This window comes from Sebastes umbrosus, chromosome 17, assembly GCF_015220745.1.
Source record: "Sebastes umbrosus isolate fSebUmb1 chromosome 17, fSebUmb1.pri, whole genome shotgun sequence".
Classification (NCBI taxonomy): Eukaryota; Metazoa; Chordata; class Actinopteri; order Perciformes; family Sebastidae; genus Sebastes; species Sebastes umbrosus.
The window spans coordinates 8,351,613-8,367,386 of record NC_051285.1 but is presented as its reverse complement, the minus strand read 5'-3'; the positions used below and the strand labels follow the sequence as shown (position 1 = coordinate 8,367,386).

The 15,774-nt window shown below is 40.3% G+C and overlaps 2 protein-coding genes and 1 long non-coding RNA gene across 4 annotated transcripts; 2 read left to right on the top strand and 1 right to left on the bottom strand.

The window, feature by feature from the left end:
- The first annotated feature begins 1,640 nt into the window (after positions 1 to 1,640).
- LOC119476059 (tripartite motif-containing protein 16-like) lies at positions 1,641 to 4,354 on the top strand. Its single transcript, XM_037749244.1, has one exon. It carries the CDS (start codon positions 1,715 to 1,717, stop codon positions 3,380 to 3,382), a length of 1,668 nt encoding a protein of 555 aa, XP_037605172.1. The 5' UTR covers positions 1,641 to 1,714; the 3' UTR covers positions 3,383 to 4,354.
- A 5,439-nt stretch (positions 4,355 to 9,793) lies between these two features.
- On the bottom strand, positions 9,794 to 14,769 carry c17h5orf24 (chromosome 17 C5orf24 homolog). 2 transcript variants are annotated; one of them, XM_037749246.1, is made up of 2 exons: positions 14,348 to 14,769; positions 9,794 to 11,975 (listed from the first exon to the last, which is right to left on the bottom strand). In XM_037749246.1, the coding sequence occupies exon 2, from the start codon at positions 11,967 to 11,969 to the stop codon at positions 11,358 to 11,360; it is 612 nt and encodes a 203-aa protein (XP_037605174.1). In that variant the 5' UTR covers positions 11,970 to 11,975; positions 14,348 to 14,769; the 3' UTR covers positions 9,794 to 11,357. The 2 variants fall into 2 exon arrangements, with proteins under 2 accessions (XP_037605174.1, XP_037605173.1); XM_037749245.1 differs by having other exon boundaries at positions 9,794 to 11,972.
- Positions 12,938 to 13,311, top strand: LOC119476061. The gene is made up of 2 exons (XR_005203934.1): positions 12,938 to 13,112; positions 13,145 to 13,311. It is a non-coding gene; the product is annotated as an uncharacterized LOC119476061 (long non-coding RNA).
- Positions 14,770 to 15,774: the final 1,005 nt, after the last annotated feature.

Here is a 15,774-nt window from a genome sequence, read left to right as displayed (position 1 = left end):
ATTGTTAAAAGTGAATAATACCTCAATCTTTGTTAGAATGATATTTTTTTCCAAATATTTTGAGAATGTTATGTTCTGGTGAAACAAAACGTGGACCCAAAAGCAGCACACACTAGTCAAGGTTTAAAGTTGTAACAATGAGAATTTATTAATAAATAATACATTTAAATGGTGGACAGGGCAAGGTTTCTCAGAGTCCAACGTGGCTGGGATTAAAGACTGAAAGTCTTCAAGGAAGCGAGGAGCATGGGGAATGGGGTTCCAGTGTTCCTCCCGATGGTGTTTCCAGTCCACTGTGATCCGAGGAGAAGCAATGATGTTGGAGAGTGAGCAGGTAGGTATAGCAGGAAGTGGAGGCAGCTGGCAGGTAAGTATACCACACACTGTGGCGACGATAACGATCTGGCGATGAATCGCAGGAAGACCAGGGTTGATATACTGCAGAGTGTGTCTTGATTGATGATTAGTGTCAGCTGCTCCAGCAACCACCGCCCAGGAGAGGGAGGAGGAGATGGCCACACCTCCTTCCAGACAGACAGACCAGACTGACAGGGTAAAACACACAGGAGACAAAAGGACAGGGAAACAGAGGAAACACAGGGAAACTACTCAACTGCCCAGGTGATAACATGACAGAGAAGCTATTCTGTAAATCAAACCAAAAAGAAGTAGCATGAAAACAATCTACAATCACATGTTCAATAGTTTCCCCTTCACAATTGCAAAAAGTGCATCTATTGTTAAACCGGTGTGTCTTTTAATTTAAGAGGAAATGCAGAAATTCACGCCTATGTGCTGCATATTGCTCTGTAATAAAACTGGACAGAAAACATAACTTACAATATGATTGTCTTGTCTTTATACAGAATGAGGGAGAAGGGAAATCCAGATATAACAAATCATTTCATTTCATTTTTCATTTCTTTTCCATACTATTTTTACAGGCTAGTCCTACCAGGCAGGTAGAGTTAGAGAGTTTTTTCTTTCAGGGGTTGCTAGTGTTGGTGCATTTTAAATCTTTTTGTAGATGTCCAAGGTGCATAGTGGGATAATATCTCTCTATGTGTATGCCAGGTGCTATATGAGTACAGTTCACTTACAATTGGATTTGGTTTATATATAAATGGGCTTAATTGTATAAAAAACTACAAAATGAATATAACAGTCATGTATGTAAAAATACATAAATGGATTTCGATTTTTGTGCATCTGCCAAATGAATATAAAACAAAGTTTAAGAAAATAGGTCATTTTAGTATCTCCATGAACATAATTTGTATAATTTAATGTTTACTTATTAGTACTCATCATAGTAGTAGTGGTAGTAATATATTACATTGCAAGTCTTCCACTTTAATTCTGTAGTTCTGAATCTGAAAGACAGACTATAACTGAGGGCTAAAGACACACAGCAACTCTCAAACCGCTCCATTTCCTGGAATGAAGCACAACTTTCACAAACCCCACCCAGACTTTATTTACTGGCAAGGCGAGGCTCCTCCCGCTCAAAGTCTATTCAGTTCAGACTTGTCATTCCCTCCCCTTTCACAGATCTGCCCATTTACAGATGGGTGCAAACACCATGTGATCAAATGTAAGAGCTGGAACGCTCATACACTGCAGATCAGTGGACGAACATTGAGGAAATGAGCACAGCATTTATCTGGTAACAGAGAGTGAAACTTACAGACATTCACTGTCGTCTAGAGGAGAAATGGCGCAGCAAGTGATTCTGGATCGAGACAAACTGAGCTGTTCAATCTGTCTGGATCTTCTAAAGGATCCGGTGACTATTCCCTGTGGGCACAGCTACTGCATGAGCTGTATTAAAGACTACTGGGGTGAGGAGCATGAGAAGAAGACACACAGCTGCCCTCAGTGCAGGCAGAGCTTCACACCGAGGCCTGTCCTGGTGAAAAATACCATATTAGCAGAGTTTGTGGAGGAACTGAAGAAAGCAGGACCTCAAGCTGCTTCACCTGATCATTCCTCTGCTGGACCTGGAGACGTGGCCTGTGATTACTGCTCTGGGATGAAGGTGAAAGCCCTCAAGTCCTGTCTGGTGTGTATGGCCTCTTACTGTGAGCAGCACCTCCAGCCTCACTACAATGTAGCTCCATTAAAGAAACACAAGCTGGTTGAGGCCACTTTAAAGCTCCAGGAGAACATCTGCTCTCAGCATGACGAGGTGATGAAGATTTTCTGCCGCACTGATCAGAAGTGCATCTGCTATCTCTGCTCCATGGATGATCATAAAGGTCATGACACAGTCTCCGCTGCAGCAGAGAGGGCTGAAAAGCAGAAGGAGCTCGGGGCGAGTCGGCAAGAAGTCCAACAGAGTGTCCAGGACAGAGAGAAAGACGTGAAGGTGCTTCAGCAGAGGGTGGAGGCTATCAATCTTTCTGCTGATGAAGCTGTGAGAGACAGTGAGAAGATCTTCACTGAGCTGATCCGTCTCATTGAGAAAAGAAGCTCCGAAGTGAAGCAGCAGATCAGATCCCAGCAGACAACTCAAGTGAGTCGAGCTAAAGAGCTTGAGGAGAAGCTGCAGCAGGAGATCACTGAGCTGCGGAGGAAAGACACTGAGCTGGAGACGCTCTCACACACAGAGGATCACCTCCATTTCCTAAACAACTACCCCTCGCTGTCACGTCTGAGCGAATCTAAAGACGTTCCCAGCATTGATGTCTGTCCTCTGCGCTCCTTTGAGGCTGTGACAGCGGCGGTGTCAGAGGTCAGAGATAAACTGCAGGCTGTTCTGAGTGAGGAGTGGGGAAAGATCTCTCTGGCAGTGACTGAAGTGGATGTTTTACAAGCAGAGCCCAGAACCAGAGCTGGGTTTAGGAAATATTCTTGTCAAATCACACTGGATCCAAATACAGCATACACCTATTTGTCATTGAGTGACAGGGACAGAAAAGCAAAGGTAATGAAAGGAACACAGTTATATTTGGATCACCAAGACAGATTTAGAGAAAGGTGGCAGGTCCTGAGTAGAGAGGGTCTGACAGGACGCTGTTACTGGGAGGTGAAACGGAGTGGGAGAGTTTATATAGCAGTTGCATACAAGGATATTAGAAGAACAGGCAACTTTAATGAATGTGGATTTGGATATAATGACAAATCTTGGTCATTAGAATGTAAGAGTAGTAGTTATACATTCAGACACAACAATATTTGTACTTCCGTCTCAGGCCCTCAGTCCTCCAGAATAGGAGTTTACCTGGATCACAGGGCAGGTACTCTGTCTTACTACAGCGTCTCTGAAACCATGACTCTCCTCCACAGAGTCCAGACCACGTTCACTCAGCCTCTCTATGCTGGATTTTGGCTTCCAAGTGGAGTTGTTGGAGACACTGCTGAGCTGTGTGAGCTCAAGTAGACAAGAGTTTAATGAGTCATTCATCTCTGTACAGTAAATGTTGAGGTGGGTCTGCACTGCAGAGATCAAACATAGTGGGTGGGACTTTTTTTTCTATTTTAATTCAATGAAATGATGAAAAGTTTTTTTTATTTGCTACATAGAGATTGTTTGTTGAAATTTGATTCTTATGTTATTTTTACTAAACATTTTCCTTATATACTGTGCATGGACTATATTGTAATCCAAAATGAATGTTTACTTTTTAGTACTCTACATACTGCTGTCTGTTCTGATATTGTAAAATCACATCACCTTTTTTTTGTAAATGTACCCAAAAAGTACAGGAAAAACTGGTCTAATTTTTAACGTATCCTTCTGAAAAATAGCTAATCATCTTTTTAAGAGGGAATTCAAGTGTCTTTACATGGTTAAAAAAATATATAAAAAGTTAATGTTAAAAATCATACAAATAAATAGCCTAAATAAATAAATTGTTGACTTTGCATATGCAAAATGTCTGACGAAAAATCCGTTTTTGTCCTACTTAAAATTGAATTTGGTTATTATATGATGGGCTTAATTATGTAAAAACTACAAAACTAATAAAACAGTCATGTATGTAAAAATGTATAAACTTATTTGGGTTTGGATTTTTGAGCATCTGCCAAATGAATGTAATACGATTTCTTTTAAAAATATTTTTAGTTGTACTAAATCTTCACATCTTCATAATTTGTATAATGTAATGTTTACTTTCTGCATACTCTGTTGCTGTTAAAATAGCAAATTTTATTTGAATGTACCCAGAAAAGTACGAGTACCAGAAAACTGTTATCATTTTAAATGTAACCTTTTGAAAAATAGTTTAGTAATTTTTTTCTTTTAAGAAAGAATTCAAATGTACTTTCATGATAACAATTATTTGGATACATTAATGAAAATCAATGTTGTAAATCCTACAAATAAATAAATAAATTGTTGACTAATCTATATTCTATATTCTTCATTTCACTGTCCGAGTATCAAAAAAATAAAAGTGTCCTTTTCCTACTTAATTTCTTTCTAATCAATCAGTTTTCAAGATATTTTGGTAACAGACACAGGGAGATTAATGAAGGCAATAAAATAACTTCCACTTTCTGGTGGATTTCACCAGAAACAACACAATTTTGGAATGATTTTAAATTTGTAAAATGTTGGGGTCTTTTTTTTGTAAATGAAAATCATGTTCAAGACAATATTTCAGCAGAATGTTTTACTCTCAGATTTATTACACAACTTTTGAACATTCCACAACAATCATGCAGGAATAAAATGGGAATTATAGAAAGCTTTACAGGCTTCGCCAATCACACTTTAGGAATAACTGGGCTGCACGTCGTCTCAAAAACACTCAAAATGTGAGGTAATATCTTTTTTAAATCATCATCTACCGACAACAGACCATGTGTTGATTTAATGCTGATGATGGTGAGAGAAGAAAATCACTCAAAAAACAATAATGAAAAAAAAAGAAATGTAACAAATTATCAATTCCTGTGCACTGATTTAACTTGAAATATTACAGCTAATAACGACAGGAATATCAATAAATTAACCATATTATTGAGTCTATTTTAGATAAGCCACATTATCCCTTTTGTCCTCCTCAGAGGGTCAAGATCCAAAATGTCAGTGCCTTCCTTCAAGTAAACAAAATTCAAGACAGAAATATTATTTTGTAACATATACGTTCTTACATCTTGTCCATACATTTCACAACGTATTTAAGATAAGAACTCAAAGCTACATAGTGAAACAGATGTACACGGACCATCAGGGTGCTCATTTTCTGCTTTAACCATCTCAAGGCTTGAAGGAGTCCCACTCCCCCTGTCCCAGCTAGCCTCTGTGCCATTAACATTTTTTAACTTGTCTTGCTAAAAAGCTGAATCATGTTGGGGTTTTCTGTCCATACTCTAAGCTAAATGAATATCTACTACTAGTGGTAAGAAAGCCTCAATCAAAAACACAGTTTGTAGTAATACAAATTAATAAAAATCCAGCCGTTACAACACAGCCTTACTCAGCCGAATGTGGTTCACTCCATATGTCCAGATAACATTGATATTAAAGGGGAACTACGCCCATTTTCAAAATTCATACATGTTATTCCTATGGTCTAAGACGGTCCAAAAAAATATTAGTAAACATGAACAACTCTCTCACAAATCCAAAAACTAGAGTTCTAAAACTCAAATTTGCGATATCATAGGGAAAAAAGTGTGGAGCTGCTCCATAGACAATGAATAGGGAGAGACGTTACAGATGATACTGAGTATACGGGTACATTTTCTGTTTCACAACAGACAACACTACAATAGAGTAAAGCTCATTTGGGTATAAAAAAAGAAAAACATTCTCTTGGCCCATAAAATCAGTCTTCCATACATTGTCTATGGAGCAGCCCTATGACATCACAAGTTTGAGTGTTAGCACTCTAGGTTTTGGGTTTAGGAGAGAGTTGTTCATGTTTACTAATATTTTTTGGACTGTCTTAGACCATAGGAATAACATGTATGAATTTGTAAAATAGGCGTAGTTCCCCTTTAATATCATTTATTTATTAGTCCTATTTTTAGCTGCTTTTGCCAAACACCATTTCCTACAAGACCTTTATGGGAATAGAGTGCTTCAAGATTGAGTCCTAAAACTCTGTAATTAGGTAGCATTTCAGGACTTCTGGTTCTCTCGTCTGGACGTCAATTGGTTTTATGAATGGGTTTTTAGTTAGATGCCTGAAATAAGGTCGTGATAAGGTCGTGAAATAAGGTCGTGAACACGGTAAACACGACCACATTTGAAGGCACCAACAGTTTTTCTCCATTGTATACACACAAAAAATGCAACTATGCACACAATTCTGAAATCTTGAAGCTCATGTACATAGAAGTAGAAATGTTCTACTCTATTTCTATGTTCATGTATCAACAAAAAGACTCCAGACTGCTAAACTCTGAGCACAATTACATTGTTTTCACTCAAATAGAAATTATAAATCAACCAGGACTGAAATCTTACCGGAAGTAGCCGTGTAATAAGCGGGATAATGTACAGCTAGTGGGTCATTGTTGTGAAATAAACCCTGACAGGTTGAAGCAGGACCCCTTCAATGACAGATTACATGGATTAACAGAAGTTAGTGGTAGTTACTGTTCCACTATAGCCCACTGTCAACGCCTCATGGGAGCTGTGGCTGTTGAAGATTGACAAAATAATCATTCTTTTACATTTGTTACATGACAAGGTGCTTTTCAGTACAGGAGTAGATAGCCTGGAATATGGACAAAAAAACAAACATGTTTCAGCTTTTCACAGCATTCGTTTTGACTCATCATAAAAGGAGGACAGGTGTTACGAGTAACTTTAAGGATCTATTCAAGTGTCTCAGTACGCCTTGACAGTGCGACAGCGACTGTGCTTTTCGTACCGTGACATGTCAAAATGTCTTCTGTGAAAAAGGGACTACGCAGCTCACAGTGCATCCTGCCAGCATGTTTATCCCACATTATCATATGCATCTAGAGCCTTAAAAACAAAATGAGTAAAATAAAAAAAATAACACAAACACTGAAAATAAAACCGAACAGGCGATATGTCAGCGATAAACTCAACAAAAAAGTATTAAATAATTATTAAATATCAAACTTGGCTACATAAGAATTATATATATAAACAAGAAATACTTTCAAAGTTGAATAACAGATGATTTAAATACGATAAAATGCAAAGAATTAAGTTTACACCGTTAATGTATAGCAATTTACAATGCATTCAAGAAACTGGCATTTTAATCAATTTAAAAATGATTTTTTTTTTTACTAATTCAAACAATCATACCATCTTTAATGGGATAGTGGATGTCCAAGTGCTTTTTCATTTACATTTTACACAGTAACTTTCATGCTAAGGTTATTTTGTGAGATGTTGGAATATGTTTAAAATCAAATAGCCTACAGTTAGATAACATCATATTCTTTGGTAAAGGAGGGTGAAAAGGATGTTTGTAACCTGTTATTAACACTACACACATGAACAAAACAAGTGATAGAAGGCCTTGTACACAGGTATAAAAATACAACGATAATAAAAAGTGATAGTATCAAAGTTTCCACAGTACAATACATACATACAACAGATTATTGCACCAAATTTAACAATTTTATATTTCACCGTGAGAGAGCAACTCAGTGAAGCTACACTATTTCTTCACTCTCAGGATTTGAAATGCCTGTAAATAAATAATAATAATAATAATAATAACAATAATACCAAAAAACCTGAATGTTCATCAGGGCAAAGATTGACATTTTAAATAATAAAACTTGAATACCGTGACAAGTAGTCAAATAGCATATCAGTCATATTGGATCTAAACCACATTTGACTATGTGTGATCTACTGTATTTACGGTGCATTAAGCATGTTGTGAAATGACAAATATTAAACCAATAAAACTACTGCATCTTCCATTTCTGTCTGTTTGCACTAAATTGTTTTTACATTTCACAAAAACACCAGCTTACCCAGGAGTCACACTCAAGTGATCTGAAGGGCTAACGTACCTAAAAAAAACATAATAAATAACATAAAAACACAGACGGTGACATTGTTCAAATTAAAACTTGAATTGCAATGTAGAAATGAAAACATCTAAAATCCTATACTTTAGTGTGATCACTGTAAACAAATGAGACACATGATTGAGATGATGATATAGTGGTTTCTAAGTGCTCCATAACATTCAACAAATGTGGCTATTAGTTGTTCTTTTTCTCTTCATATTTATTAAAGGCAATGAAAGTAATGGAAGTGATTTTTCCAACGCCCCGTTCACGGCTTCCCTCTGCTTCTGGTGTAACTCCTACAGCTTTGGCTATTTGCTCTGGAGGAACAGCGCCACCTGCTGCAGATTTACACCAACTATGACCTGGTGACTCCAGGCCATTCTCATTCCAAGGGCGTCAAATACCGACGCTTTGTCATGGCAGCGGCGTTCGATTGCAAATTGACGCCGAGAGGTCTGACAAAGCGTCAGTATGTGACGTCAGGATGAGAACGTGTTGGTGGCTCACAGTGTAAAACTGCAGAAAAGAGGCGAGCAGTGGCGTCGGTGATGGTCTCATTTGTTCATGATTCAGCATTCAAATGCAAATAAAACAGGTATCCTAAGTATTATTTATCTGTGAGCAAGAATACATATAAGATATTTGAGGCTTTAGTTGGGGGTAAATGTCTGTCACGCAAATATCACATCAAATAAATGTTAATAGGTTTTATAACTACAATGTTAACGGCCATATCAATCATAGTCAGTGCATTCAGCAACACATTCATGTTACAGATAAGAGGATGTTTTGAATATCAATCTGCTCATTTCATTAGGACAAATGTAACATTAAAGCATTAAAGAGTTTTAGAGTAATTCTTTGGGTGACAGACTTGCCCATCAATGTGAATAAACAAATGACCTGATTAGGTCAGATTTTGTTGTATGAGTTGGGACATCAAAACAAAAATTCAATAGTTTTTGAGAACAAAACAAAATGAGTCTGTAAAAACCGTCAAGCATCAAAAATTGGGATTGAACGTCTGCTCAGATTTTTGTTAATTTCATCTATGATCAGATATTTCCTGAAACATTAAACATTAATGTCATAGTAATCTGTGTAGAAAAACCATTTCTACCAGGAATAAGCTAACAAATATTCTGTTTCTGCAGGGACACCACCAGTGAGTAGGGCTTTTAATGTGGTGGTTTTCAAAGTGAGGTCCGGGGACCCCCAGGGGTCCTTGAAGGGGTTCCAGGGGGTCCCCAGCTAAAAGGTAAATCATTTCATTTCACTATAATTCCATCCATAAGTAACACGATGACATAATGAATGAATAATTTTGGTCATGGGTTTCATACACTTGTAATAAAACATCTAAAGCTGGGGACACACCTACCCGACATCAGAGAACTAGCGGAGACGAAGGCCGCCTGTTGCATCGCCTCACGTCGCCTTTGTTTTGGCCGACAAAGTTTCACCCAAACACACCGCAAAGACTACAGCCGACGGCCAGTTACCGAGGACGTTCCACGCCTGCGTGAGAGGAAATAACTCTCCACACCAGCAGGTGGCGGTAGTCTGTATTCGTCATTCAAAAAGGGAAACCGGAAGACCGAGGACGGCGGATATACAAGCCGCTGTTATGATACGTACATGAAACAAAACGGTGTGATGATCAGATGAGATGAAAAATGAGAGGAGCCGTCTGTGTTTTTCCTCTTGACTTTACTTGTTGGCTTGCTTTCCTCACGTTCGTTTTGTCATATTGTGCACTGATTCGTTTAAGCTGAACAGCCAATCTCGTCAACGATTCAACATGCTGAATCGGCTGAAAAAACTCCAACATGGGCAGACTAGAGCCGACGGTGCGAGACACAACACAAAAACTCTGCCGACGGACGCTCACCGACGGCCCCAAACTGTCCAACGGCCGACCGTCGGCTTGGTGTGTCAGGGCCTTTGAAGCATAAATCCTTTCAGATGTGGGTCCGTGGTCTAATTTGTGTCAGTTTAGAGGTCCTTGACGTGAAAAAGTTTTGTTTTATATTTTTAGTAAAAGAAAATAATAAAAAAACTACTTAAAACTTGGATAACAACCTGTAAATTGACTTTGATGACATTTGCATGCAAATAATATGTAGACATTTCGCAAGGTGACATTACGAGAGTGAACAGGAGTCGTGTTAATTCTGCAGCCGAGTGGAGAAAGTTGGATTAATTGGATTTCAGTTTTTGGGGTGCTGTTAGCCTGGAGGATTATCTGTACATCTATCACTGAAGTGCCACTGAGCAAGGCACTTGACCCCCCCAACTGTTTGAATCCAGAGTGAGATGCCTCCCATTTCACAAATGTGACACATAAAAAGGTGCTACAGTACATGTAACATTTTGCTTTTTAAATTAAAAGACCAACACACTTCCTGCTGCAAAGACAATGTTGCTACATGTCCCTCTCTCTCCTCTTTTCTTGATTTGCATGTGTTTGTTTAAAGATTAAAAACAGGAGTGAATAGAGTAGGAATGAGTCCTAAAACTTGGAAATGAGTTCGCATTTACTTTAGCATTTCTGGTTCCCTCGTCTGGAAGTCAATGGCGCTCATGCAACCCTTGTGTAGTTCTTCTGTAGCCTAGTGTTAGCTTTTTACATCTGGCGATTGCATTCACACTTCAAAAATCATTAGTGAAGATTATCTTGCCGTAAGTATCATAAACGTGTAAGTATCATAAACGTGTGTTTGCCACAGAGCTTATTTTCTGCATTAATCCAAAACTCAATGGAAAAATTGGCTTTTTGTCGAGAGAACCAGCGCGATGCTAACTTTCCTGGTTTGCCTACAAAAAATACGTCATCCCTGGAGCACGCTGTATCCAACGACATGTAATTCAAACTGTAGTGTGATGAACAAGTTAAATTTGTATGCTCTGTAAAGCAGCTGCTTTACATATTTGTGCTGTAAAGCAGCCCAATAGATTTCACACAATTGTTATCAATCTTCTCACGACGGTCTCATTTTGTTTACAGTAATAAAACATTTTAAAATGAATGTTTTGTTGTTAAATGCTACATAAAGTACACTAAAAATGTAACTTGTCATGACCTACCACCACAGTTGTTACAAAGATAAAAGCCCCTCGCTCAATGAACATCTGGTAGTTTTTTCCCCCTCAGCAATGTGTAGTGAAACCTTCCACACACTGCAGATCTCCAGCAGTAGCACTGAAACAGTATTAGATCAGGTGGCAGGCACACAGATGACACCCACACGAATAAAATCTCCTCCTCTCAGCCTCACAGCAGACTGGGAAAGATTACAATCACCCCCCCCCGATATCTGGCAGGAAACCTGTACACATGCGTCTGATTCGACTGATGGAGGGTGAGTGGAAACAGCGTAGAGCCTTTACTCATTAGCTGTCTTCTCTTTGCAGGAAGGTTCACAGAGGATTTCCTTGTGTGGTAGTGGATAGGGGAAAGCCGCTCCGCTGCAGGTGCTACCATAAGCCAGTTTGTTGAGGCGAGAGAGGCCCTTAATGCTGCCAGGAGGCCGTCCGGGGCTGACCTTGTACCCCGCCGCTCTGGTTGTGCCCAGCGGCCTCCCCGGGCTCGTCTTGAACCCCGCAGCTCTGGTGGTGCCGAGGGGTCGCCCTGTGCTGGTTCTGTATCCGGCTAGCTTGGTTGTTCCCAAAGGCCTCCCGCGTCTGCCCGTCTTCCCGGCAGCCTTGTTCTTCTTCTTGCCGTCCTCCGGCGCTTGATCGGCGCCTTTAACGTTGGTTATTTTTCCAGGTGAGCCCCCGAGCACGTCCTGTCTCTGGCACACCATGGTCTTGTGGCTCTGGGTGGGTAAGACCATGGGAGCCAGCGTCATCTGAAGAGCTGACGGAGGGGGAGGAGGGTAAAACTTGTTGGCCTGGGTGCACAGGTCAAAGTGGGGCGTGGGGTGGTGGCCGTCCTCTGCTAGGCATGACGGCCTGCTATTCATGCAGAAGTCACTGCCTGTCACCTGGCGCATCATCTTCTGCTGGGGGTTGGAAAGAAGTTGCAACTGTGTTATTTATTAACACACACAGACACTAATATCTCTGCATTGAGTCAGTGTTGTCTGGGTAGTATAATGCCAGGAAGAAATACAATTAAACTGAAGACAGCATGCAGACGAACTGCAAAACATCTTCAAATCTGCAATAAAGATTGATGTCAATATTTTGACCTACATAAAGAAAAGAAACTTGGACACATTTAGAGCTTTGCCCCCTCATATTTCTTAGGTTTGAAGCTAACCTAAAGCATAGTTTAAAGAAAGCCTAGGGTTAGCCTATGTACATTTGCCAAACCAACAAGGTAGTCTTCAACATTGAAGTCTTTTTTCTTGTAAAACCTAAAAATACAGTTTGAAACACTTCTCATTAAGCATAAATGTCAGCTTTGTGTCACTTGTCCAATTAAGTTTTCTAGAGCTGCGTCTTCTTTGTCTCCTTCTTCGTGGCCGTAATAGCCAACAGCCACTAGGGGGCAACAATGAGTCCATTGCATACTTAAAAAACAAACTTCAACAAGCGACAAAAGGTGTGAAGTGTTGCCATGGACTGTATTTAAGAAGAGGCAACCCTGTCTCCCACAAAATTACGTCCCGATACAACAAAACTGTATAACCAAAATACATTTTGAGGGAAACCTATTTTCTCCCGGATTACGGTCGCAGTTTTAAACAGTTTTAAACAGTAGGAAATAACATCATGGTTTGGCTTAAAATGACTTAAAAACAAAACGAAAACACAAGAAATGACTATGTTTCACATGGGACACGAGCACCGGTCTCCTGGGGGAAAGTCTGGGACACAGCCAGACACATACAGTACGTGGGGTATTTATTGATGTACTTTATGTCGTAGAACAAAACGTTAAAATCTCTTCATCTTCTGTTAACCACAGACCTTATTTCAGGCACCTAACTAAAAATCCATTCAAAAAACCCATCTCTGTTAGCTCTGTAGCACTCTATTAAAGTGATGCTGAAGTCTGGTGGTCTGCAGCTCACCCTGACCTCTGACCTCCATGTGGACGGGGCAGTGAGAGGACTACTTTCTCTTTCATTACTTGTATCATAAACACAATAGTACCGTCTACCGGTACAACACCAACGGCTGAATTTAGCCTCGTTTTGGCACGGATAACAGTTTTGAAGAAAAGGGTTTAAAATGTTAACGAATACGAAAGAGTTGCAGATATTGATATATTGTTCGCAGATCCAAGATCACACTCATTGTTGCATTATGCTGTTTTTTTCTGTCTAAACCAATAAAATAGGGTCGGTTTTCTTTATTTAGTTTGTTTTACATTCTGACTCCTCACAAGCCGAAATTAAAAAAGGGTCAACGAGGTCAAATGGTCAAGAAAAAATTTTCAGATTTTGAATAAACAAACTAAATTATAAGGTATGTGATGTAGGTTGGGTAATGATTATGGAGATTTTTAAAAAAGGGCTGGGTTAAACACCTTGAGAACAAGCATAAACCTTATTAAAGTGATGCTGAAGTCTGTTGGTCTGCAGCTCACCCTGACCTCTGACCTCTGACCTCCATGTGGACGGGGCAGTGAAAGGACTACTTTCTCTTTCATTACTTGTTGTCATATACACAATAGTACCGTCTACCGTAACAACACTAACGGCTGAATGTAGCCTCGTTTTGGCATGAATAACGTAAACCCATAAAATAGGGTCGGTTTTTCTTTAGTTAGTTTGTTTTACATTCTGACTCCTCATAAGCCAAAAAAATAAAAAAAAGGGTCAAAGAGGTTAAATGCAGATATTGAATAAACAAACTAAATTATGAATTATGGAGATAAAAAAAAAATGTCTGGGTTAAACACCTTGAGAACAACCATAAACCTTATTAAAGTGATGCTGAAGTCTGCAGCTCACCCTGACCTCTGACCTCTGACCTCCATGTGGACAGTGAGAGGACTACTTTCTCTTTCATCACTTCCAACATAAACACAATTTATTTACACACACATAGCTGCTCTTGAATTTCAGCAACACATAACTAATTATAAAGGCTATAAATACTTGGAAGGAGGCAAAAGGACAGGCTGCTGCTGCTGCTGGCTGCTGATGAGATTTCAGTCTCCTGCAGAGGACACCAGGATGCGAGGAGGTGTGGACTTTACTATCACAAACACAGTCTGTAGTAATATTCATTCACAAAAAAAAAAAAAAATATGCACATGGATTTCAAATTCTAGAACGACAGAACGTCAAATGATGACGAAAGATGTGAACGAAAGAGGCAGGAAAGTGTGCAGGTATCCCATTAAACTGCTCACATTTAGGCCACAGTTGATCTAAATACAGCCTCCCGCCACCAACGTTAGCTCTAAAGGTTACTGTACCTCGATTGTTTCGCAGATTCTCGGGAGCAGAAAGGGTTATTAAGGAGAGAAATGATCTTTCATCCCTCAAAGCTTGAGTCGATCCATTCTCAGACGTCGACAGGACGTCGACTGGCTTGGCGGATAAATCACCGCATAGGATTGTTTTTCGGTGTGTTGGACGTTAACCAGACCGCGAGATGGTTCCGTTTAGACGGTGTGGTGTTTTTTTTTTTATTTTATCGCCCAGCTCCAGAGGTTTGGATAAGAAACGCAGCCATTTTCCATTAAATATTTAATAAGACGGGGATGCGCAGTCTGAGCATGCGCAGAACACCAAACTAGTAGTGATGTGTAGGTCGCGAACGAGCCGGCTCTTTGAGCTTGGCTCTTTTAAAGGGACTGTAACTTCTTACACGTATAAATCAATCCGGGTCGGTTTCCCATGCGGTTACGCTGTTCAGACTCAGACTCCAACACAAACTACACGGAAGCACCAAAACCTCAAAGTTATATCTAGTGAAGCCCGTCTTGCAAAACAGCGTTGGCGGCGGTCGTGGTACGCGGGGGAGACCGTAGCTTTGGTCTCCAGAGCCAGAGTCTCTGCTCCTCTGCCTGCTTGCCTTTACTCACACATGCGCTCGTTCTCGCTCCACCTCATGTTTATGCGCGCACACTCCACACTGCAGAAGAGTTAGTTTAGCTCTGGGGATATCTAGTGAACGTACAGTGGACGTTTGTGCAGAAATAAATGCTGCAGCTCCTCCAGACCAACAGACGTTTCCCGTGTCTTGTGACGGGGGCTCTGCAGCGTGAAATGTTATCGTCTCCGTCCGGGTGCCGGTGTCTCCCCTGTTCCCTCCGGCACCCGGTCGGAGACGATAACGTTTCTCTTCTGATCCTAGTGTCGGCTTTTCCTGCTTCAGCCTCCGGGGTTGAAGCAGGAAAAGCCGACACTATGATCAGCAGTGATTCATGGAGAGACTTTCGTCTGGTCAGCTAACATTACTGCCAAGCAGGTGAAATAAAGAGTGATATTGTGGTTTTAGCTGATGTGTGTCGCCTCACAAGCGCGAGCCCGACGCTGACCTTCGTTGACTTAACGGCCACAGGTGTCACTGTTAACAAGCATTTCTTAATCTTACAAACAGTCCCTTTAATTCAAGGCAGAATGACAGGACGATCTTCTCCGCACCACATGCACTCCATGCACTGACTGTGACTGAATGTTGAGTTATTGACGTCCGTGCGACCAATCAGGTGATGACAGACAAGGATCATACCATAAAGCAGGGAGGGGTGGTGGTGCGTGGCCCACTGACGGTCTACAGGTACAGAGCAGGAGGAAGAGGAGGAGAGAAAGAGAGAGGAGTGCAGCGCGGTGCGGTCGTTGCATGAACAGCAGACAAGATGAGGGACAGTCGGAAACGAAGCAGCATGTAAAGTTA

Excerpts from the sequence above, each read along its gene's own strand:
- c17h5orf24 (XM_037749246.1), bottom strand. The coding sequence starts at position 11,969 with ATGATGCGCCAGGTGACAGGCAGTGACTTCTGCATGAATAGCAGGCCG.
- LOC119476059 (XM_037749244.1), top strand. The coding sequence starts at position 1,715 with ATGGCGCAGCAAGTGATTCTGGATCGAGACAAACTGAGCTGTTCAATC.